We start from the raw sequence: 25374 nt of genomic DNA on the forward strand, positions 1-25374 counted from the left end.
TTTGTAACTTGAAGTGCACTGTCCCAGTGGTCCGCTCAGACCACTGTGTGCACCACGATGTGATATATGAGCACACCTGCTCTGCGGCAAGGCTCTTGTGTTTGCGCTTACAACGACCGTGCTAACAGCGAAGGCGCGTCCCTGACTCCGCTGCAGGGCCCCTTAAACGCAGCGTGAAGGTGCGTGCACTTGGCAACGTCGTTTTATTGCGATAGTAATTATATGGACACTCCAGGCGGATTTCAGCCATCGGCGTCGCCGTCAGTGTCGCCGGTCGCCGTCGCCGTGAGTTTCCGTGTGAGTGAAAGCGTGTGAAGGTGAGCCAGAGAATGCGGTTCAATCCAATCTAGCGTGCGTGAGCGAGAAACGCGGCTCGGATGCGTGCCCTCTCCTGATGTGCGCGAGTAGTAGTAGTAGTAGTAGTAGTAGTAGTAGTAGTAGTAGTAGTAGCAGTAGTAGTAGTAGTAGTAGAAACATTTATTTCGAAGGGAAAGAAGTAGTTGTCGAAGACTTGGGCGGCGGATGGAGAACTCATTTCAGGGCCCCTGGGGCCTGTGCTGCTGCCCTTGCCTGCTGTACCAGGCTGCGCTGGGTTGTCAGGTCCGAGCTGGACAGAGAGGCCTCTCACTGCTCCTTCGTTTGAAGTGTTCGTATTGATGTGGGCGAGGCAAGGAGGTTCATGTGAGAGAGGAGGGGCGTTCTTCTCCGGTGGCTGCTACGGTCCCTCGATGTCCTCCTCGCCTGCCGCTCCGTACAGAGTGGATACAACCGCGGCGACTACTACGGCGTTGGTCACGCGAATCGCGGACGCCGTAGTAAATGCCTTTGGCGGACGTCGTAGGGACGCGTTGCTGGCGCTCGTGTGTCTTGAAAGCGGTGTGTGACATGGCTAAAGTGGGCGACCGTGCAGGCCTCATCTTCAAAGCGATCTGCGATGCTTATAGAGTGCACGTAGTGCCGGTAGCTTCGTATGCGCTGTGCTTTCGACGTTTCGTACGGCTCGTGGCTGCTGCTGTGATTCGTAACTCCAGCGTTTTCACAAACAGTTTGCGCTGTCATCGAGCGATGTGTGTTCATGTGTACCTGTGCGCATGTGACACCATGCTGGTTAATTTAGTTAGAACACGTTGACCGGCTAGTTGGTTTGAATCCATGATAAATTGTGCAAGCGTGACTGAACAAGGGCGTAGAAAGAAGCAGACACTCAGACAGTGCTGTGTCTGTGTGTCTTTTCTACTGCCTCGTTGAGTCACGCTTACGCATTCTATCATTGTTAATTTAGTTAGTAAATGAACGTATACAAGTTTATACGGCCTATAAAAGTACTGTGCGTGCTTCTTACAGCTATCCACTAATTTGCTATCGCAATCGATGCTTCGTCTTTCCGGCGGAACTGCGAATTTCTTTTGCAACAAGACACAACGCGCGTCTCTCTCCCCTCTGAAGGCCTTGCAACGCCTTTCGCGCACCGCTTGTGCCGTCGATACCGGCACAGCACGGCGGCGCGAACGAATGTCGAGTTTCCATATATTATGATTGCTATGGCAATAAAGAAGTGCACTGGCGATTTAGCGATGAATGCCGCGGAAATGCGTTACCATTACGCCGCACCTCTTTGAGGTCCCGGATCTATGATTTAAAACCTATTCGCCACAGTGCAGAGCGTCATGCCGTAGCACACGCACGTCCTGCCTCTTCGAGGAGCGAAGGAAGTACAGCTGACTGATATCAGCCGTCAAGGTTTCCGAGTGGTGGCGCTGGCTAACACTCCCAGGGTTAGTTCTAGTAAAAACATGATTACCCAAGAAAGTGGATGCGCAAACGGCGCCGCGGTATCTCAATTGGTTAGAGCATCACACGCGTAATGCGAAGACGTGAGATCGTTCTCCACCTGCTGCAAGTTTTTTCATTCGCTTTCATGCCATCAATTCATCATTTCTTTCATTGAATCACTAAGTACAAGTAATTTCCCCAATGTCCTTGGTGTCTTTGGTTGTAGGCTTCTTATGATGGGATGTGTTATATATATATATATATATATATATATATATATATATATATATATATATATATATATATATATATATATATATATATATATATATATATATATATATATATATATATATATATATAACCACGCGGCCGGCTTACAACCCTTCAGACACGCACACGCAATTTTCCACTTTGACACTCCTTATGCTACCGCATTAAAAATAATTGCACTCACGTGCGTAGCGGCCAGCATGTGAAGACGCCGAACGGCGAAGATGTGTCGTCATGGACTCGCTCCTTAGACTGCATAAATAGAGAAAGCAAGGGCAAGATGATGACCTTTGGTCGCATACATGATTAACAGCCATGCCTCAGCTACGAACTGTGACTTCTCGTCCACGGTAGCACGTCATAACACGCTCAACCTACTGGGAAGCACACTTTAAGGAGAATTTTGTTTAGTGCATCCTTTGTTCGAGAAAGTTGCTTACCGCTAGAGTTCCGGAATGTTGCGGTATCTCTCTCCGAACATCGGATTTGTGGGGTAACGTATGAATGAAGAATCGGCAAGCGAAGTTGTCAGCTTACGGGCGTTGTATGTTAACTTATAAACTATAGTCGGTGACAAACTAAGAATAAATAATGTGATATGTATGCTGTTCACCCTAAACAACATTTGCACGTACGTGCCATACAATCTGGTTCGCTTGTTTCCGTGACTTGAACTGGTCTTGCGGTTCTCAAACGGCTGCTGTCTCCCAAAAGATTTCTCTTTACGTCACTAGATTTAGAATGAAGCCAAGCTGTCGTAATATATTTTGCGGGTGTTCGCGATGTTCGTGCTCAGCCAAAGGGAATAGTTTAGCGTTAGGCAACCAGCCCTTATTTTCCAATTAGCCCAGCATTTGCGATAGCAGAGCGAAGTCATTAAACTGTAAGCGAATTCCATCTGCCCTGGCTCTCATTCGGACGTGAAAAGGAGGTGCACTGCGATTGCGCGGGAGGTGCTTGAGTGTAACTCTTAGGTTGTCGCCGACAACGTAATCCGTGACAAAGGACGAACCCCACCAACAAGGGCGTTCTGCGTCTGCCCTTCACCTGTGAAAGAAAGTTGACCCAGCTGGAGTATATGCTCACAGCATAGATTATTTTGGCTCTATTCGTCTAAATGTTACGCTCCATAGAAAATAAAAGCTCGCTGTTTCAAACGAGAATGCCACCTTTGGTTGAACATCGATACCAGGATAAGTCGTAAAATAGGACAAGACGCCCAGGTTTCATCCTAAAACCTACGACACAAAGGTAGATCTGTGCTGAAAATAGCCGCTCTGAACACGCAAAACCGCTACGAGAAAAATAGCGGTCAACAGTTGGGAAAAAGGTACTCGTCACGGAAATAAGCGAACGCAGTCGACAGGAGCATCTATGTACATTGTATTTGGGGTGAACAGCGCACACACAGCCTCTTACATTCAGGTTGTCACCTACTATAGATAACCAAACCACACGGATACGAGATGAAGGCATTTAAAACAAAAGCGGGCACGCCAAACTATTGCCTCCGTTGAATGCGAGCACTGTTACAATCCAGCGCCACCATGGCCAGACAAGACCTCATTCTCCTGTTTCCCGACAAAGCTCCACTTGCACAGACGTACTATTGGACAACACAAGGCCTAATTCCGCCTAATTTCGTTAAGCCTAATTTCCATCTAATTCACGCGCTACTCCTACCTTGTGGTCGTGTCTTTTGAAGACGATGCGGTCTCGAAGACCAGTAGAAAGGAACGAGCCCAGTAGAAAGAAGACGGCCAGCACCTCGACGAGAACTACGCCGCGTTGGTAGTTGAAGTCAGACAAGACCATCCTCTGCAGCGACAGGTATAGAAAGATCAGCTGGATCGATATAAAATAATCAAGAAAGAGCAATTATGGAGCTCATTGGCACCGAAAAGTTGCGTAGTGCTATAGAATACAAGTGCTAACGCCCGACCCATCTTTTACCCCCTTTTGTTATCGTGATCATATATTTGAGCTCCTAAACTGCGGTTCGACTGCAGCCCTTTTTTTATCAGTTTAAATAATTACCCAGTATCTTTGTCGTAGCTGACTCTGCGTATGTATGTGTTTCTTCAAGCCTCGGAGCCCGAGCGTTGACTCCGCAACTCTCGTGTTTATTGGGAGGGCGAAGGAACTGAGAATGAGACACGGTAATGCATTTCAGCCTATAGAACAAAGTGACCACCAAAAGAGCTGAAGTAGAGGTTACCAGACACCGTGACCGCACCAGAAAGTGTTAGTTGCATGGTCACGCTGGCCAACGTGCTTGGTCTGGCTAGCGAAGTTACACGACTGTGCTTTCATAGGAGGAGGCTCTGGACATGTAGTCCAGATTGAAATAATTTTTTTCCTCTAACCCTCTCTGTCCCACACATTTACTTTTGTCTCGCTGCAACTGATGTACTTGGGGGCAGCAGTTACCGGAAGTTAGAAACTTGTCTCTCCGTGCAGCTTGCAACACCCCTCCTCCTATACCATACGCAAGGTATGGAGCAGAATCCCGGATGAGCATGCACCCTTACTCCCAGCTACCTCGTAGGGTTATTTTTCTTGTTCAGGAAGCAAAGCACCAAACCCCTCTTCCACGTAACAAAAATCACATATTAATAATCATATTATTAATAATAACAGTCATCATCACATTCACGTCCATTACAGGACGAAGGGTGCTTCCAGCGATTTTCGATTGCCCCTGTCTCCTAGCAGCTAACCTCAGCGTATGCCTGCAAATTTCCTAATGCTACTAGACTGTCTCGTTCACTGCCGTGCTAGAGTGCGCTTTCTAGGTTCTTTTGGCACCCATTCTTAACTCTGATGAACCATCGATTACGGACCTTACGCATTACGTGACCTGCCGAAGTGCATTTTTGTGTTCCTAATGTCCGCACCCCTCTGTTGTCTAATCCACACCGTTATTTTCTTCTTCCTTAATGGTGGGCATGTTATTTTTCGTTATATTCCTTGCGTGGTCCTTAGCTTTTGTCAAGCTTCTTTCTAAACCTCCGAGCTTCTGCCGCACATGTTAGCACTGGTAGCATGCAACCAATGTACGCTCTTCATTTTTTTTCCTACGAAAATTACGGTATATATTATTTATATCACTCGGCTGTATCCTGACGCGATGAATGTCTCACCTCCAGGGACCACAGGTGTTGTGCCAGGGCTACGGCGTCAATCATGGCGGCCGTAGCCAAGAGGCCCAGCACGCACCAGATGTAGGCTGAGCAGGGCAGTCCATGCTTGTTTCGCCACGCTGACGCGCAGCTCAGTGTCACCTGCGCAAGACAGACTTCCAGTCACACCCGGCTGCGAAGACAGACCCCCCCCCCTTTCTCCATTGCATGTAACGCAAGGAACTAGAGCATCGCACCCAGCACTATTTGGAGATTACATTTTCAAGTGCACTCTACAAATGATTTTGGGCTTGAAGACATTACTGACCTATTAGTGAACATATTACTTTATATTACTGAACAGTAATATGAAGTGGGTAACGCTTACCAGGGAAGTATGTTCGTATGCCAGAGTATGACATCTGATCGAAAGACAGGACGGAACAGCAGCTTACAATGACTGCTACAGTACCAAGAACTGTCGCTGGTTCATGCACCAGTTGGTTGTGGCTAGTTATGTTTATCGCAATAAAGGAAGAAGCAAACTGCACTTCCTTTGAAGCTGAAAGCAGATTTCGTCTGACAAGCCTCTCAGTTTCTTGTTTTCGGTGACAAGAAGGCCCCGTGAGAAAGCCACAAAATTTTTGACGACACGCAATTGTGTCTCCGTCCAGCCTCAGTAACATGAAGCTACGTTCTCAAAATTACCTGACTGCTTTGGGCTACAGTGAATAAGTGTTCACGGAGAAGAAATAGGGCGACCTCTACAAAACATAAATTAGAAAAATAATGGTACCCTTCTTGGCCACTTCTAATTGCACAGCCTGGTTCCTTTTTTTTATTGAGGAAACCAGGGTGAAGTCGGGAGATGGAAGTTCAAGACGATGAGCAAAACCAGAACAAAGTGGACTTGTATGCTTCAAGGTCTTGAAGAGGACTAGTACACTTGGTGAAATGTTGGCTCCTGCTTTCACCTTGATCTCGTTTTTCTCATCGTTTTGTCTATTAGGGGAATTCGTGTGATTACACAGGGGAAGGATCGCGACGTAAGCGATGAACTGTTGAATAGGAGCACGGAGCTGTCCCTCACACAGGAGTTCTGGTATACTAAGCAGTGAACACGGTATTTCAGATACTCATTATTGTTTGCAGGCTTGAAAAATGATTCGTAGATCTTTCAGCCTAAGTTAACGACGGTGACAGTGCTACTGCATTAAACCCATAATCATGGGTCTCTGGAAGGGAAGAAAAGCGCGTTGGGACCGGCTTCGCCGCTAGTTGTAATCATGGACGCAACAAGTGAATAAAGCGTCACAATCCAGCACTACAGCAAGAACCATGAATGAAGTGACCGCTGTTGTGTGCCCTCCTGTCATAACTAGCAGCCTCCCCCCTCACCACTCCCTCAGCGATGGACGCTTCTGTGTTCCTCTGTCAGTTCCGCCCTTTGCCTCAGATGACGGTAATAGCGACGATTTTATAACTAGGTCATATTTTATATAGCGTCCTCATCGCACCTATTTTCTGAGCGTACAATAAAGATGACCTCAGAGTATCCGTTGGCTGCCCTTCAGGTGCTCGAAGGACCGGCTTGTGGAACATGGCCAAGGACTTATTCCTTTTTAGTTGCACGTCTCTTGCTTCATCTATGCGGATGACAGCATGCTCGGTGTGATAGGCGTCAATCTCTAAGCGGTAGACAGGCTCACTCACCAGGACCGCTGAACTGGCGAAGCTGGAAGCCGCGGTCCTCGTGCTGCCGGGACAGATGTCGAACAGATTTTCCTTCTGTCGCACCATGTACACGCCCTGCCGTATCGAGGTCACCGAAGATCCCACGTTGAAGAGCTGACGCGGAGAAAGGCAGAAAGAAAAGATTTTTGAAAAATCAGCCACGCCGAAGTTGTATTTTCGTAGCATTTCGTTGCAAAACCACATGGTTGAAACACAACGTGTATTCAGGATTTGCACGATAGTGTAAGCACCGCAGCACAGGCACGCATTAGCCGCGGGCGCAACATTCTGTGCGTCATTGGAAACTACTAATAGAGTTAGTGCGTAACTAGGCGTCTGGGCCAACGAAATAATCACTCGGAAAAAGGTTTTCTTGGCACTAGCACGCTCGGTACAAAACGATATCTTGTGTTCCGTCTTGTCCTCCCATGTCCTAAGTTTGCCCACTGTGGTAGCCGATTAGTCACGGCCTACACACATTTCATGGTAATTTCGGTGTCATTATATGTAATGGTAGAAATTACTTCGCGCAACATTGGGATTGTTGGCTGGGGTAGATTTGTCAGTCGACTTACCATATTTCCTTGGTGCCACACTACACGACACCTCGGGTGTAGGTTGTCTTAAATCTTCAAGAGTAGTTGCCCACGTTGTTCTTCCTTAAAAGCCCGTTTTAGTTTCGTGCAGGCACAATTTGTCGTTACTTTCTTAAAGATGCTCCAATGAAAAGGAGTTTTCGCTGCACAGTAATTCGTAAATAACGCGTGCTTATTTGAGGTTAGAGTACCACGCATAGATATTCGCGCCGTAATGCAGCGGTGAATCAAATGTCTCTGATGCCACCACGGGCGCTATAACGTAAAACTATTCCAAGCTTTTCTATTCCAATTCTGAAATCAGCCCACCGCGATTGGTGAAAAGCTTTCTTGGACCACCCCCACTTCACCTGTCTGTCACGTGACGTCAGGAAAAACGTGATAGCTCCCCCTCTGATATGAAGTGTAGACACTGGTTATGCATAATTTGACCGAACAAAACAAAAATAGTTATTTCTGATTCGACCCCTTTTCCGGCATTAACCCTCGGCTATTGGTCTAAAGTTTTCGGGCTGCACCCACTTCACCTGCCTCTCACGCGACGTCACAAAACCGCAAAAGCTTACCGCGTCAAAGTTACGCGTACGCATTAAAGATGCATTAATGTACCGCACGAAACTGAATTTTCTTCTGAATAGCCGCAGGCTGCCCCGTTTCGAAAGGAATAAAAGATGGCTGCCGCCGGTCGCTCCGGCACTTGCTACTCGCCCCTGCCGGAGAGCATGGGTTTATTTGCGTGTAATAAAAGTTTTTGCGTGGCCGTTTAACGTTTTCGAGAATTTTCGGCACGTTTACGACCTCGTTCTGCCAACTCTTCTTTGCTGAGGATCCGTTTTAGCTTCATTCTTAAGCTTCCGTTGCATGCCGCCGCGATTGTCGACGAGCCACCGCAAGCGAAGTAAGAGAAAGCGTATCAATCGCAGACGCCGGCACCACCCTCTTCATCCGGTTATCGATATTCAGTGCAGTGGCTCGGCCCGATCGAATCCCTCTCCACTTGAGCATGCTCCTCGCCTCTTTTGAGCCAATTAGATAAGACAAGCCGCGAAGTGCAGGCAATGTTCGCTTTTCGAGCAAACAAAAGTGACCTCCTGTGAAGGAGGGGAGCATTCGATTGGTTTGTTCAGGAAACTACGCAAGCATCGGACGCTCACCATGCGGGTGACCGCCCGATGCTTGCGTCGGCGGTTTCGCAAATTTGACATCAGGAGATTGGAATCAAAACATATAGGAATAGTTTTCCGTTATACGGCCCCACATTAATAAAAATATTTTTAAAAGAAGTACTGGAAATGGTTATTTGCGTTCTTTTAGCCTGTAAAGATTTTCTTTAAATCGCCTTGGACATATGGCGCTGTTCTGCATTTTCACGTTGAGTCCATAAAATAACCAAGTTACACCTCCTCGAGAAATCGCAATGCCCAAGTAGCTAATTAAAAAATTCACCAATTAATATTTTTATTTGATGAATTTGGGACACTTATTGCGCTTGGGAAGTTGAAACTAAGCAGTAGTCAAGTCACGTCTGCTCAGACCAAATTTCAAAGCGAGCACGACCTTATAGTCATCTGTTCTTAAGTTCTGCTACAATAAAGTTGATGTCCCACTCTGCAGTTTTACCAAAATGGCTCCTAAACAGTTCGAGCAATCTGAATTTGAACGTATATGTATTTTCAGCATATTTTGGGGGCGACTATGCCGAATTTTGTTAGTCTCGGGATTTCTGTTAAGCAGACGTCACTTCATGGCTGCTAGTCTCTCTTTCAACCTTCCAACATGCACACAAAAGAACATACAAAGAACCCCGTAAAAAAAAGAGTTTTCTTTAGTTTTATTGTTTGTTTCTTGATATGATTGTCTCTAACAAAAGAAATTGAGCACCTTCGTTGCCTTTGTTATGCAGGAAAAATGCAACGCTTGAGCCTTAAATGGAATTGCAGCCTTGACGTAAATAATTCCGAAAGTTTGTTCGTCTTACACGTGTTTATTTACATTCAAGAACATAGCGATCTATTGCACAGATAATGTCTTCCTCTTAAGTTAATCCCCCTGAACACGTCGAACTGTGCTGTATGCTCCCATGTAATTTTTAGCTTTGTTCGGACTGAAAAAATGGCAAAAACGCCCGACAATAGCAAACAAATATACAGTGCACCAGCATGCACGACAAGTTGTCAAAACAGCGAATTCCCAAAGCTTGAGTCACTTTAGCTTTAAGTTTCCAAAGTTTGATTCATATTAGGTTCCCCTAAACGATGACAACATCGGTAATTATTGGTAAACTTTAGGATTCATGATTGAATGCCGTTTTACTTGCCCTTTACATCCTCGACGCGGGAAGGCGGGAACAGACGACAACAATATAAAGACGATTCTATCTATCTAAGGTGACTTCGTTCGTCAAAGCAACATGCCTAATGCCCAGCACCCGGTACTATACCAGATTGTTCCTTATATCCTTAGTTCATTCACACGTGTTACAGACAGATGGTGCCATTATAAATATATGGCTTCCGTATTCACCATGCAGGACTTCGGGATGAAGCGATAATTTAGGCGATCATGAATGATATCTCCCACCGTCGCCGAACAGCTTTATTTCTCTCAACATTGCGCTAGATAGTATCTGTATATATGCATTGTGCAAGAATGATTTAGTGCCACTAATTCTCGAGCCGCCATCACATGCCTTCATAACGCAGACCGTAATGTTGTGAATGCACATTAGACCTATTAAACCCTCTAATAAAGCTCTAAAGCTAACGCAAGGAATTATGTTATGGCGTGTCAGTAGATAGTAAGACACTATGATATTCCAGCACACAACAGACAATGCATTCTGTGCAGCTGCAAAATAGACGCACGACATTGAAAAAAAAAGAAATGTAAAAGTAGTCAAGATTTCCTGCTGCTCAGACAGATATCCTGTCGGGGCAAAATCCTGCTTTGAACAGCAGTCGCTGTTCTCAGAATTATTGTTTATAGACCCCTAGTGTAGGAGTTCGATCCTGTTAATATTGAGTCAGCGCATAACTTTCGTAAGCTTATTGCATTCTCGACGGCTTATTGCAGCATATGGGCCCTACTTGCATACAATTCAATCTGTTGATAGTTTGCAGCGCAATAGCGAACTCTGTGAACTACTTCACATCTTTCATTCTCACCAGGATGTGAACACAATGATGTGAACCACCTCATTTTCGGGTGAGCATGGTGCAATACTGAGAGGTGAACATTAAGAAAGGGTTTAATGATGTTACGTTGTCGAGGGAATAACTAACATGCCTGTAACTAACAGCTACATAGAAAGGCACTTTTTTTTCTGGCCTCAGAATAATACGAAAGCCTTAGGTTCGTAATAAAGCCTTTCGTCCAAGCCTACAAATACAGATGTCTAAACACAATCCATATATGTGTTGTAGAAGTTTTAGCTTCTCCCATGTAGTTATGGGTTATATATAGTGATGCCTAGCGATGCTAGATATATCGTCTTGAAAACTGTCTATCTCTATGCATCTTCTCGAATTCCTTCCCTTAAATTCCCTTCTCTAAAAAGAAACTGTGTGTATTTGTGTTTTCATGTTTTCTTCTCCGGCTTTTATTCGTGAGTAAGCATTGCGTGATTTTGTGCTATTACGCTGCATTCATCTTTTTTTTGTATTTTTGTGCGTTGTCATTATTTACTGACCCACCGACGACCAGCAGCCCGAGCCACTGAAAACGCCATCCTTCCTTCCTAATTCACACCAATAAAACATTTCTAAACTATAAGTTGTTGCACGTAAATAATCTGTCCAGGGGCGGCTTGCACGAACATTTTATAACGAAAATAATAATGAATTAGGAATGCGTTCTTAAATGTCGGCTAGAAAACATCTAGTTCCCACTAGAACGCGTTCTTGAATTGGTTATTATTTTCGTTATTTAATGTTCGTGCAAGCCGCCCCGGGTCCATCTCTCAAGTGAAGTAATAATTGAGAAACGTTAAGCGACGACTTTAATTACCGCCCATTAGGACAAACATATTTTACGACAAGCCATATATATTAGGACAAACGATACGAAGTAATAGGTGGTAGGTGACACTTGTTTTAGATAAAGGCTTTAATGACAGTCGGGGTACAGTCCATAAATTCAATGTCTTTCATTCGCAAAAATTTATTGTCATTATACCCTGCTTTCCAAGTATGACGTCACACGTACGCAATGTCCCTTCTCTAAAACATGTTTGTGCGTGCCTGCGTGTGCAATTCACTTTGTAGCATGCTTGAGAATACAGATGCCAATGCACTCGGCCATTACGACCGCCCGGTTCCCATGCTCGCCACTGTGTGTGTATGGGGGGGGGAGAGGGATACATATGTTTTTGTGTTTGGTTTGTTACGCGGTATACTTTGGCAATGCACTTGGCAATGCACTTGGCAATGCACTTGCAAGTACACTTGGCAATACACTTTCCTCTTCCGCACCAGGCCCTAAAGTATCGTATGTAATAAGGTGGAAGCTAGCAGAAAGTCATTTGAGTGTGAGGATGTTGCATGATTGAATTTTTAAATACGAGTCTGTTTCATACCACCGTTTCCTCAATCGGGCCTCGACTCGAAACTGTTCCTCGAATCGAACTATTACAGACACACTACACTTCAACAATGCTTCTTTGTGATTAGTATCGGGACGCGTTGCTCAACGAATTCAGTTCGGATTCGAACAAGGTCGAGTGGAAATTGGCGAGACTTGGTTACAAAATTTTCGCTGAGAAACCACGTAGCGCGTTCCTGAAGCTCAATCGCCGGATCAGTTGAAAGGTCTTGCTGCCATGGAATTTGTTGAGTGAGCCAGTAGTGTGGAGGGTCGAGTCGAGAAGTGTTAAGGAATATGGCAGTTTGTCTTCGTGACTTGTGGTGACGCACTCCTGCATCAAATAATATTGCCAGCCTCGCTTCTCAAACGCACCCGATCCTCGGACCGCACCACCGGGACCCTCCCCGCGTAAAAGAAATTGGTTTCGGTGGCTCACCGTGAATACGCCGTCCATGAGTGTCATGGTGCGCCTGGAGGTTTTGGGCAAAGGACGGTGCACGACTTCGGTCCAGCCGAATGCCAGGGACACCAGGCTGGCCCACCGCAACGACTCGGACACCAACGAAGGCAGCGAAGCATACAGGCTCTGCGGCACGAACAAAGAGAGCAATGTAGAAACGTAGGGCGGTCATTTAAGGTGATCATCATAAGCCTCATTTACGTTCATTATATGATGACCGTTTTCATGTTTGAGAAAATTATGAAAAGAGTGTGCTCCTTCATTTAGCACTGCTACAGAAACGTACGATAAAAAAAATATCACCGAGTATTACGATACTTCCTAACGCGAAATTTTAGCGAAGCTTTGTGCATGCTTTCGTTTTGCGATATATTGGCTGGCGCGGCCAATCTGTCTCGTGCGGCACGCCGAAAACGGAGCGAAGTTTGCCGCGACAGCTTCACTAAGCAGGAGATCACGAGAGGCAGCGCGCGGTTGCCGCGTGAGCGCGATTCATAGCGGCGGCCGGAAACAGACCTTTGCTCATGCAGTGCTTTGTTTCCATATATGGTGTCGGTGAACGTGCTCGCCGCATGCCATCGGTGAACCGACGACTGCGCACTACTCTGGCACCATCTCGTAGCGGTCGTCGCCTCAGTGCCCGTCTTACGCGCCACTACGTTTTTCTTCTCACGCTTTCACCATACCCTTCTCCTCGGGTTTCCTCCTCGCGCTCTCTTTGCTATCACCGTCTTTCATCGCCCGCTGCGCTCCGCGTTCGCTCTTTCATCCTTCGCTTTGCTTCTTCTCTCGGTTACGCTGAGGGCCGGCGCCGATGCGAAACGCAATAACGGGCGCCTAAACGCCGCACTCTGAAAGAACCCTCTCCCAGCGATGTCCATTAGACCTACCCCTGCGAAACTCCATGCTTTCACGCTTGCGTGAGTCGCCTACTTCCAGGTACGTCGTCTTAAAATCAGCAGCTTGTACTCTTGATAGTTTCATGCCCGAAGGTGAACTGAAGAAATCTGACATCATTTTAATCGGAGTAGCTGTTATTATGCATGCATGATGCGCTGTTTTACTACTTACGACACCCTAAACCTAAACCGATAAAAAATGACAAAAGCAATGAGTGAGAGGTTAATACGGTCGTTCTATACTGAAAGAAAACGACCCAAAAGTGTATGCACATATTGAGGTTCACTTTATATTGCATTAGACAGATTTCCATGATTGTTGCATATATGAATGAATAAAATGATATTAAATATGTGGAGCACGTTGGAATCTCTATGGGCAAAGTAGTGTCATGTATGGATCATAAAGAGAGCCTTCTGCTAGTTCCCCAGCGACGCTCTTATTTCCGACAGATTTGTGTGAATCTCTGCTTTTATCAAGCCCATACTTCCCTTTGTCTGTGGAAGCGTGCTTTTAGATCACTCACAGTTAAGCGATTATTTCGAGTTTTCATTGCGATTCGTACATGCAGTTTGTTCCAGAGATCCAACTCCTGCATGAATAATGACACTCTTACAGGTTCACGTTAATTTCTCTTTATATAAAGGTGACAGGACTATGCGAAACATCCCAGTGTATTCTTTTTAACTCTAATAAAATAGCGTGGGTAAATGAAAATAGCCTTGTAGTTAAGCTTCTCGTTTAATGCGTGCATTGAATAAGTAATAAAGCCCAGTTTTTGACGGAAACCCGTCTGCCGAGGAAGGAACATAAATAAAATAATGCATACACTTGCAAAAAAAAATAAAATAATGGGCGGATTCAATACGCTGTAGGAATCGGTCTTGGAGAAGCTTTCTTCGTTGTCTGTGCCGAACACTTCTCTTTACCGCCATTTGCTAGTACAAAGCGCGCGACAAAGTTGGACACATTGTAAGATTTGGAGACGACCTCGCCGCTGCCACCATTTGTAAGATTTGGAGTCGGGCTTGTAGGACGATCGCAGGAACTTGGGGCGACTGGACTAGGCGAGCAGGATTTATTTACATTATTTCTAGTTGAACAAGGGGGACATTTACACAGTCTAGCGTGACTCCAAAATGGAGCCCGCAAGACGAAGCATACAGTAAACGAGCACACAGCTCACGAGTACATTGACGAGCACAGAGCGCGACCACGAGCACCCTCTAGCACCCGACAATCGCTGCTTATAAGCACTCCGTTCGACGTCATCATTCGACGTCATCGCAGAGTACACGCCTTTTTGGAGGAGGAGGGCTCACACACACGGGCCGCACAGGTTTCAGTGCCACACAGGTTTCAGTGCTCTCTCGAGGGCAGACAACCTTTGCAGCACAGTCGTCGTAGTATCCATTGTCTTGCGACCCCGTAGTCAGGTGGTCACGCCTGAACCCAGCTGGCGCCCCTAAATTCCAGAGCTGCCGTAGTCCGCAGTTCTCCAAAGGAAACTCACGGTTGGTTAGTGCTGTCCACGCTGGTTCTCTGAAGGGCGCCACGCCCCCGGATCGATCGACGCACCTGCAGCGGGCTGAAATAGCTGCAGGCCGATCCTAACAACATTGACAAAGAAAGACGTTTCCTAATCGTACAGTTGTGGCAGCACAGCATGAGAGTACGACGCATGATTACGAAGGAACGACGTCGATGAAATGATGAGGTAGGAATGGCGGCGGATGAGGATGGCGTGACAACGATGGCGCGACGACGATGCGACAGCAACGCTGCAGTGACGTCGATGGAACAACCATGACGACGATGGCATAAGCAGGATGGTGCGACAGCGGCTTTATGACAACGTTGAGGCGGAGCTGAGAGAATAACGACGTCGGATTGGCGACGACAAAATGACGACGACTGCCTGATGACGACGGCTTGCAGACGCTGGCACGACGACGGCGACGGCCTAATCACGACAGCATGACGATCGTGAAGTGACAACGAAGGATTGACGGCGCCAGATTGACGACCATGGAAAGAGGACGATGGTATGGCAGTGAAGGAATGACGAAGACAAAATGACGAGCCGGAATGACAATAAAGGCACAACTATAGAGGCGCTACGATAACGGATTGAGAACTGCGCAAGCTCAATGACGGAACGAGGGCAACGACATGACAATGAAGGAATGACGGCGATGAAATGAAGGCGACTAATCAACGATGACAGCGAGGTGATAACGCAATGGCCGCGACGGCTTAGTGACGAGGCCATGACGACGACGAAATGACGACGATAGATTGACAACGATGGCAAAATAACGATGGCATTACGACGGCGGATTTCGATGGCTTTATGAAGACGACTGAGCGATGGCGGTGGCTTGGAAACCAAGGAATGATGACGAACTAATGCTGACGAAGGAGCGTCCACGAAGAAACGACGTCGATGGGCATGAAGGCGATGTATTGACGACGCAGGGATGAAGAGGATGGCGTTAGGATGTCCATGTTCATGTTAGATTTCATGGCAGTATCTGCATTGATCATTGGCCGCTTCCGGTCACCTCGCTTGCCGGGAGGAAAGAACAACTTGGCGCATGTGAGCAACGATTTCACCTACGGCAAGTTGTTTTTTTTCATCCACTTTCAATTCTATTAATTTATTGTTTCTTTATTTAATTTATTAAGCACAAGTGATTTCCCCTATGTTGTACTTGGTGTCAGTTTTGTTGGCTTCTTATGAGGTGTTGTTTAAATGTACCTTGTGCAGCTTCGTCAAATGCAGTGTACATTCTGTGTACGCGTTGGCTATAGTCCGCGTCGCATTTGCCTGCTGCGACGCGGTTGCGTGCATGTGCTCTGAAAGCTGGGACAAACAAAGATACGCGCGGCCTTCCTCTACTCAACGCTGTTTACTGCTTCACTGATCCCTCGTGTTCGAGTACGCATTCCAGCACCCGAAGGACACACAACGCGTCGGCATTCTTGCAACAGCTCAAATCACGTGCGCAACGAAAAGTGCGCCGAGAGAGACGCCCACCAACTTACACACGTTAGGCGAGCGACGAAGCGCTTGGGCGGCTTGGCGCAACTGAGATATCAGCAGTCGGGTACGGGGATGTACGCTACACAAACCGCCATTTCAGCATCGCTGCCGCTTGTTGCCAGGTGCACACGCTGTCCGCATGAGGCGCAATTCAAAGGCTAGCTGGTAATAAGAAAATTAGACAATTAACAGCGCTGCGGCGTTGCCAGCATTGAATTAGTAGTATGCGCTAAGCACTTATAGGCTATTTAGCCTAAGTGAAATTTCGTCGCAGGTGGCTTTAAGCGTCACGAAATTCCTAAGTCAAAACTCATTCGTGCAATAATTAAGGCGAACAAAATCCCCCGTCCCGATCTGCAAGTTGTGCGGCTGGTATTTGTGACACGAGGCCATCTACATACTTGCAGACTCTCGGAAATTTGTCAGCCAACAAATGGGCGGATCCTGGATCGCAAATGATATCGACGTCAAGAGCAGCTGGCGTCATTTAAAACCGGCAAGTGCAAAGAGCGCTGACGCAGCGACATCCGCAGTTCGCAAAGAGCCGTACGGGAATTCGCACTACGTCGAAAGCGGCGCGTTGATGATTTATACTGCACAGGAAGCTGAACTGAGCTGCGCCCACTTGCTGTTCAGCCCTCTCTTGGTTTCCCGTCAAGGATACACATTCTGTCGAGCACCGAGGGGCGACACAGCAGGCGGAACGAGAAACCAGGGATGACAGAGAAGCATTTTTGAGACACAAAAGACAAGGATGCACACGAAGGTAAACACAAACCGCACTGTGTTTACGTTCTCCGCGTGCCTGACTCTCACGCTGTAAAAGAAGCCCATTTTATGTCAACAAGAGCGAGAGAGATAAAGAGAGGAAAGGCAGGGAGGTTAAGCAGAAGAGAGCTTCCGGTTTGCTACCCTGCACTGGGGTGGGAGATATGGGGGTTGCAAACATGACAAAAAGCGAGAGGAGAAAAAAGAAGAAAAGAAAAGAGAAGAAAGAAAGGGACACAGGTAGCAGAAAAGCCGTTCCAATTACAGGCGCTCACACAGGCCGGTCGATCTCGAGAAGTGCAGTAGGGTTTGCACGGCCTTCTAATGCGATGTTAAGTCGCGTCGATGTTCCAGAATTCTTTCTTCCAACAGAAACTGGTCGCCCAATTGGTTCAGCACGACGGAAAGCTATTGTCTATGCGCACTGTACTGCGGGCACTGCGAGCAAAGAACATGACGAGTCGTTTTCGCGACGCCGCAATCGCCACATGCTGCGGTGTCGGCCATCCCTATGCGGAACGGCTAGGTAGTGGTAAACGCGACACCGTACCATAGCCAAGGCAAAAGGGTCGCGTCTCTTCTGGGAAGTCTTGGTGTAAGTCAGAGGCTTAAGGTTGGATCCAGGGTGTATAAACGGGCGCGCATAAAAGGTGGTTCAGCCCGCTCTGATGTAGTGAATTGGCGTGCAAGTAGGCGGAGCATCCTTGCAGCATCTGTTCTAGACAGCGGGATCGATAGGCCGTTGTCTTCTGCATCAGCTGAACGAGAAGATTGATCGGCACGTTCATTGCCGATGGTACCACAGTGACTTGATAGCCGCTGAACAATTATTTCATGTCTTTCTCATTCAGCTGGTGAATGGTTTCTGCGACTTCAAATGCCAACTGTTAATGCAGACTGCGCCGTAGCACTGACAATAAACAAGGTAGGGCCGTCTTCGAGTCGCGGAAAATCGACCTTTTGTGTGTTTTTTCGTCATTAATAACGTGTAGTGCGACTCGAAGCACTGCGAGTTTTGCTGCCGTCGACGTGCTCGAGTGAGATGTTTTCAACTTGATAGTCGTGGCTTTTGCTGGAATGACGACACCCGCGGTAGAGCGCTTTGGTAGGACTGAGCCGTCAGTCTATATGTAGGAAGGTCTCAGTACGGCGCCTTGGGGGACGCCACAATAGGTGTGATGTATAGGAGTGTGGCCATCCTCACTGCTCACAAAGAAATATCGCATAGAGGGATAGCTATGTATCCATCTAAGCATCCGACCACCGAGGCGTACCTACTCGAGGGCGGTGAGGATGGCGTCATCTGAAACGTTGTCGTACGCTCCTTTGACGTCGACGAACAAAGAAGCGCAGAAACGTTTACGTCCTTTTTGGTGCTGAACGTAGGTAACCACGTCGACGACGTTACCAATCTATGAGCGGCCACATCGGAAGCCTGCCATGACATCTAGGTAGACGTTGGGAATTCCAAGTACAACTCCACGCGTTCGAGGATCATCCTCTCCACGACTATGCCCACACAGCTCGCCAGTGCAACCGGACGATACGATGAAAGCTCCAAGGGAGACTTGCCAGGCTTCAGTAGCGGAACTACGCGACTAGTCTTCCAGCTTGGGGAAAGTGTACCAGTTAGCCAGAATTCCTCATACATTTCAAGCAGAACACTCCTCGCCCACTCACCCGGATGACACAAAGCTCTGTAAGAAATTCCATCAGGTCCTGGTGAAGACGTACGGTTGCACAAAGCTAGCGCCGATTTGTGTTCATGGATGGAAAATTCTAAGACCATGCGGGGGTCACGTGGTGGCGGGAAGATGATGGACTGTGACGAGTTGTTGTGAGCTGTGAGTTGCGCGCATAATCTGGCGCATAAGTCTTCCGCGACATCAATATCTCGTCGATGTTGGAAGAGGGCCAGAGCCCTGAATAGAGACCGCTATGTCAACAACAAACCTATTGCGCTACTTCAGCTAGAGGTAAAGTCCAGCAACTAAACTGAGGTGCTAGTGGTCTTCGATTCGCTATTGCTGCTGTGTTATAGACTTTCGCACATCATTTTTTTTTGCCTTTGTAGAGGGGGAAGATGTCTGCAGGTACAGGGTATTTCATTATTACACAAATGGAGTACTGAGTAAAGTCTAGTGGCTTATACCAGGTATTATATTTTCTTGCGGTGTGTAAATTTGTTTTCTTTCTTTCCAAGAGCTGCCTTCGATGGTCACAAAAACAAGACATTGCAAATCTCAAAAGAGCAAAGGAATTTGCTCATCCCTAACACTGCGGGAATTCATGTTAAGCGAAGCATATTGCAGGTAGCTCACTATCCAGCATTGCTGTTTGGGTCTCCGTAAAGCATTACCGGGTGGATCAACGTAAAGCTTGCAGTTAGGCCGAGCATATGTGTGCGATGACAGCAGCGAGACGACGATGACGATGAGAACAATCGCTTATCAACGTCAGCAGCATTTATAAGCCAGGCGTTTGACGCGGGCTTTCGACATGCTGATTGTTGTGCAACGGTGGCGTAAGCGAGAGGAACGCGGATTGTGACATCGCCTGCGACCAAGTGTTATGCAATCATACGTAACCATGTCCACGTCATGAAGGTGCGCTTAAGTATGGCGATGGCATTTGCGCTCCGACAATGTAGCTTGAAAACCTGTTCGACCTGGGCCCGTCAGGAAGGCGGTGCAATGCCCCACAGCATAGCGTCAGTTGTTAAGAGGAAAGGACTTAGCTATGCGGGCCCATTACGAAGGCGATTTCGCATCAAAGTGCTAGCTGTCGCGAGGAATACATGCTAGGAACTGCCATGTGACGCACGCGCCAAACGTTTCAAAAATATTTGGCTTTTTCATGAGGTGAGTACGCTTGCCATCGTCGCATAATCGTTCGAACATCGCCCTGCTGTGGCCGAAGTCACATGTCGTATGCCAACGCTGGCTACGCATTCGTTTTAGTTGAAAAGGCGTAAAACGTGTTGAGCCAGGAATCTACCTGCCTACGGCAATATGCCTGGAGTGAAAGCAAATAACTCCTCGCATTAAAATACCAAAATAAGGCGTTGATACTAACACACGTTGCTGGAATCCTGGCTCACTCTACTAGACGGTGCTTCCAAAATTTCAACAAAGGGTTTCGCAAAACGTGAGAAAAACACATAGACATGTGCGGGTATGTAGATGTGGCATTGTGTTTGAGATAGGAACGTAATAAAGATTGTTTGGGATCGCCGAATATTCGAAGTTTCGAATACAAATAATATATTACACACTAATAATTCGTACTTCTCATTGTAAAGCCTTTATTCGGTATCTTAGTATATTCAAAACCAGCCCGAATATTTCGCCTGAACCAACTAGCTCTTACAGTCAGGTTAGTATTCTTCGTGTTCCAAAGAACAAATCGCAAATTATCAGAAGTGAAACAATGACAAAAGTGTTCTATAGAACGAAGAAACAATATGTGCAATACGGGCTTTGCTTTCGGTGTTGTGGTGGACGCCTACATAAAAAAAAATCGGCAGAAACAACCTCAGGATGACTACCGACCGTAACGCGTTGAGCATAAAAACAATATAGCTACACAACACGTTTCCACGGGTCAAACGAGTTATGTCTGTGACGTGTACTGCAGTGGGAACTCCTCTTTCGCGCTTCCATAGGAACACTCGGCGCCTCCTGGTGGTGCCAGTGCGAAGCCTGTGCCTTGCCTCCGAAATGCGTGGCGCGCCTGAGCTCGCGAATGCTGAGAAACCCGTCAAGTGGCAGGCGGGCTAGGTGGCGCCAAGTGTTCTTAGGCAAGCGTGAATGATTAGTCCCCACTGCAGTACACGTTTCATACATAACCCGTTTCGATGGAGGCCGCAGGCGCTAACGCTACGCTTATTACAGACGGATACCTATCCAAACCCGACCACCTTACACATAATCTACCCGGACGTCTACCCAGACGATGCGTGCCCCTCGTGCGGGGTCACGGCGACACTCGCAGACGTGCTCTGGGAGTGTAGAAACGCTCCGCCCGACTCTACCTCCGACAAGTGGGAGAAGACCCTAAGAAGCCCGCTCCTACAAGACCAGCAATGGGCCGTCCAGCAGGCTCGCGCAGCGGCCGCCAGGTATTCCCTGTCGGTCCCTGCGTGGGAGACGCCCACTGCGCGCTGACGTGCGTCCTGCAGGACTTTTATTAAAGTTTTTCCAATCCAATCCGTTTCGATGGTGCCAATACGATGCGTCGATATACTGACTGAATGCTAAACGCATTACCATCGACAGTCACCGCGAGAGGGGCTCTGCTGATGTTTTTGTTTCGGTAAAGCGCCCATTCCCAGTGGTGCATGCCCATTTACCCAAGTTGGCGTAAAAGGCGTTTGTTGAAGAGCCGCACACAGCTACTGGCACATATCCGGGGGCACAAATTGGCATCAAATACGTTTATAGAAGACCAGCACAGACCGAATGACACATACCGAAGCTCCAAGTCAGCGTCAAAGAGTTTACTTAAAGGGCGGTACATGCCCAGTCCTGCATCGACAGTGACCCGCGTCAGTGGGAAGGAAGTTCGCTGAAGAGCGGCACATATTTGGGCATTGCCACGTACTTGGTTACCCAAATTTGGTCCGGCGGTTGCTTTCGAAACTTGTTCCCTCAACGCAGTAGCGCAATGAGCCACCCATTCGACCATAACCTACCCAGTGACACAGGTGAGGGGTCCCGCGCATTGGCGGCTCGTTAAAGATAGCCTGACGGTCGAAATTAATCCAGAGTCCCCAACTAAGGCGTGCCTCATAATCAAATCATGGTTTTGGCACTTAAAACGCCACAGTTATTGCATTCGGGAGAACGTTGGAGGCATCGATATAAATACAGTTGTTTCCCAGAAAGTGTGTGAGATACCCAAATAATGCTAACGCATTAAAACAGTGGGAGCGAACGCACCTGGGCCCCTGCGGCGTGTCTCTGCTGTGTGGATGCAGCTCTAGTTTAGTAAAGGTTTCTTGGAGCAAAAGGCGAGTCTAGTTGAATAAAATATTTGGAGGGCAGAAGAAATCAATATACCGAGATAGATATTGGAGTCGAGCAGTGATCTATCCAGTTTTTGAGAAGTTAGCAAAACAACGAATGTTGCATAATTTTGAACGTTTGGAGCAGGGACATTACAAGGATATTAAGTCACAAAACAGCCGTAAGAAGTTCGTACACTGTACCTGTCGGAGGGTCTAAAGCTCACCAATACGGACATTCTAAGTGCAAACACAGATGTTGAGACGGACAGTATTTTTGGAAACCGAAATCTGCGGATGTAGAAACAACAAAACACGACTCTTCGAGTTTTATCTCAACTGCGAGGAAACGGAGCCAGGAATAGGTCGCCATCATGATAAACTGATTGAACTGCAATGCTTGGTCACTGTGAAAAAACTATTTGCTTGATTCTTTGCAGATAGTGAAAAAATAGAAGGAAAACGATATTAAGGCCTTGTGGTACTTCTCAGTTTCCGCTAATATAGCAAATAAAAAAATTGCCAGTGCAGACCTGCGGCAGGTACGATACACGAGCACTCGCGCCGTCAACAGCTGCATTCGGCAGCTGCCAGCCCAGGGCCATCGTTCTGTGTCAACCACTGCATCGCTTTCAGGGGTTGCGAAAACAAACTAAATGAGTTCCCACGTGCTTTAATCATGCCGGAGCGGAAGCGAACCAACTCCGCACATGCCAGTTACGTGGCTTGCACCGTACTGAAATCTGCACTATTTCAAGAAAAATAAGTTGAGGCCATAAAATGGGCGTCGAATGAAAGAAATAAAGAAGAATTTTCGCAGCGAAGATTTTTTTGCCTATGCACTAGCGGCCCCCACCTCCTCCCGTGTTTCCTGTTCCACTCACAAAGTTTTTGGGTCGGTGGAACTTACGTAAACGATGTTATGCTATAATAACTATAACTATAATATATTATAACGAAGCTGTACGAATGAGCACACCTCTGTTTTGCGTAAACAAGCAGTAAACAGCGACACAAATCCTGAAAATATAATTTAGGGTTACAGGTATACCTTGAGCACAAATATCTCTAGATACAACAACGTGTATTATCCGACAGCTACATTAATTAACTGGATTTGATTTGCCTATATGTGTCCATTATTGGCCAACCTTCCAGAAAGGGCACGTGTTATTGTGAGGTAATCGACGTAATCGAATAATGACGTAATCGGTGCTTTTATGTGCATGCTCCTGCTATGACCATTGTTTCCTCGACAACAGAAGCCTTTATTGACAAGAAATATGTAGAGGTCAGACGGAGAAGCTTGTCTGCCATCTGTTTACTCCACCGCTGAGTTGAATGGCTCAGAAGAAACAGGAAAAGTAAGAGGGAAAAATGACGGGACGATGCAATACTACAGTGAATGCTAGTAATGAGTCCAAAGTACAGTACAGACACCGCGCGCAGTTAATAACACACACACACACACGCACGCACACACACACACACACACACACACGCACGCATACATACGCACGCACACACGCACACACACACGCATACAAACGCACCGACGCACACACCGTTCTAATTTGTAGTGTGATGAAAGGTGATTCGTTGCCCTGTCATTGGTTATGACATTCTGGTGGTCAAAATATTGTAAGTAGTTCCTGCGCATGCACAATTTTATACAGTATAATTAATAGCATGAGAAAAAAGAGTTGCGCGATAGCTAGGTGATTGGCATGCTTGACTCCTATATGTCCACTGTTCCAGAGGCCTTATACCGTAAAGATATTCCAATCTGTTTTTATTTCGCTATCCTGACGTCAAATATACATAACCGCTGATTCAAGGACCGGGCGGTGACACATAGGATTGCACGCGCATATTAAATGAAGAAATATTGACGTCAACTGCGTCGCGAAGTTGAATTGTTCCAAGCGACTTTTGGCTCTACCCTATGGCTGCATCGCGTAAGAGAGAGGAAGAAAATCAACAAATAAACGTAGAGAAATTGTACTGGCAGATACCGCTGAGAAGAATACAATTGAGCAAGAAGCTGCGTAGAGGTTGGCACGGTAGAATGTGAAAAAAATAGTGCTATACATAGCTATGACAGACGCCAGTGCGCGATCCAAAAAGAAATGGCGTATTCAAAAGGGCTTTAATTCAAGTGAAGGAGGGAATGCTATCGTTACCTTCGGTGATGCCATCAATGACATATGATGTTATGATGACGAGCACAAAATATCTCGGATCGATTGGCAGAATGAAGCTCTTGAAGCGACAAAAGACGATTTTATTCTTGCGAGGCTTCGTAAAATGTCTGAAATCTATTAACCGAGTTGAGTTGAGAGCAGTGACAACTTTTATTTCAGTGTCCGTTTTCTGCAAATCTGCAAACCTTACTTTCCTCCTCTGGAAGACACAGCCACTTTACCAATCACGGACAGCGTTATGAAGGTACAAGTGCCAAAGACAATTGAGGGAACAAAGCGACTGCAGTCCTACTTCAAGGTTGATATGGAACTATGCATACCAGCTCATAATGTTCCCTAAGATAGTTCTTAACGCAACGTTATATACAACCCATTCCTCTGAAGTGATGTCCCAGTCAAGCATAAGGCAGGGGTGGAATGGAGCGCATTTTTGTTGCAAATTGTTTTTTACGCCTGCCACAGAAGTGCTAGGAACCAGAGCTTTTCGGAAATTGTTCAGCGTGCTTCAGCCTTTTTTGTAAGCTGTGAAACAACTCTTCGCGCTTGAAACGAACATAACTAAAATCAAATGTATTATAAATGTCCCGTCACTGCAGAGTCTCCTCCAAATGGAGGCCATACATGTCTCTTTCTTGTTGAAGATTGCAGCAGATGTTTTCATTGAGAGAATGAAGTACTAAAGAGCATCATAAAATCAGTTTACAATCGGGAGATGATCCTTCCAGGTGTCCTTCCTGGCCGGCCCTGAAGACAAGTCTACTTCGAGTAATAAAAAGACAACTTCGAGACTAAGGGATGAAACGAATTTGGAAGGCGTTCCTGTGACTTTGCGCTAGCTTGCATGGACGAAAAGAAAAACTATAGGAAAAGCAAAAGTTATCGCTGTATTTTAGGATTTTGCTTGCGCGAACC

General features: G+C 46.7%; 1 protein-coding gene across 3 annotated transcripts in view; it reads right to left on the reverse strand.

The window, feature by feature from the left end:
* LOC139061140 (ATP-binding cassette sub-family C member 3-like) overlaps nt 1-25374 on the reverse strand; it is an 83563-nt gene that overhangs the window by 56653 nt on the left and 1536 nt on the right. For all 3 annotated transcript variants that reach the window (XM_070540759.1, XM_070540760.1, XM_070540758.1), the window contains exons 2-6: nt 12516-12665; nt 6882-7016; nt 5190-5330; nt 3730-3864; nt 2231-2298 (exon numbers count right to left, since the gene is read on the reverse strand). In XM_070540759.1, coding sequence (XP_070396860.1) covers nt 2231-2298; nt 3730-3864; nt 5190-5330; nt 6882-7016; nt 12516-12665 — 629 coding nt within the window. The remainder of the gene's footprint in view (nt 1-2230; nt 2299-3729; nt 3865-5189; nt 5331-6881; nt 7017-12515; nt 12666-25374) is intronic.

This window comes from Dermacentor albipictus, chromosome 6 (assembly GCF_038994185.2).
Source record: "Dermacentor albipictus isolate Rhodes 1998 colony chromosome 6, USDA_Dalb.pri_finalv2, whole genome shotgun sequence".
In the NCBI taxonomy this organism is placed as follows: domain Eukaryota; kingdom Metazoa; phylum Arthropoda; class Arachnida; order Ixodida; family Ixodidae; genus Dermacentor; species Dermacentor albipictus.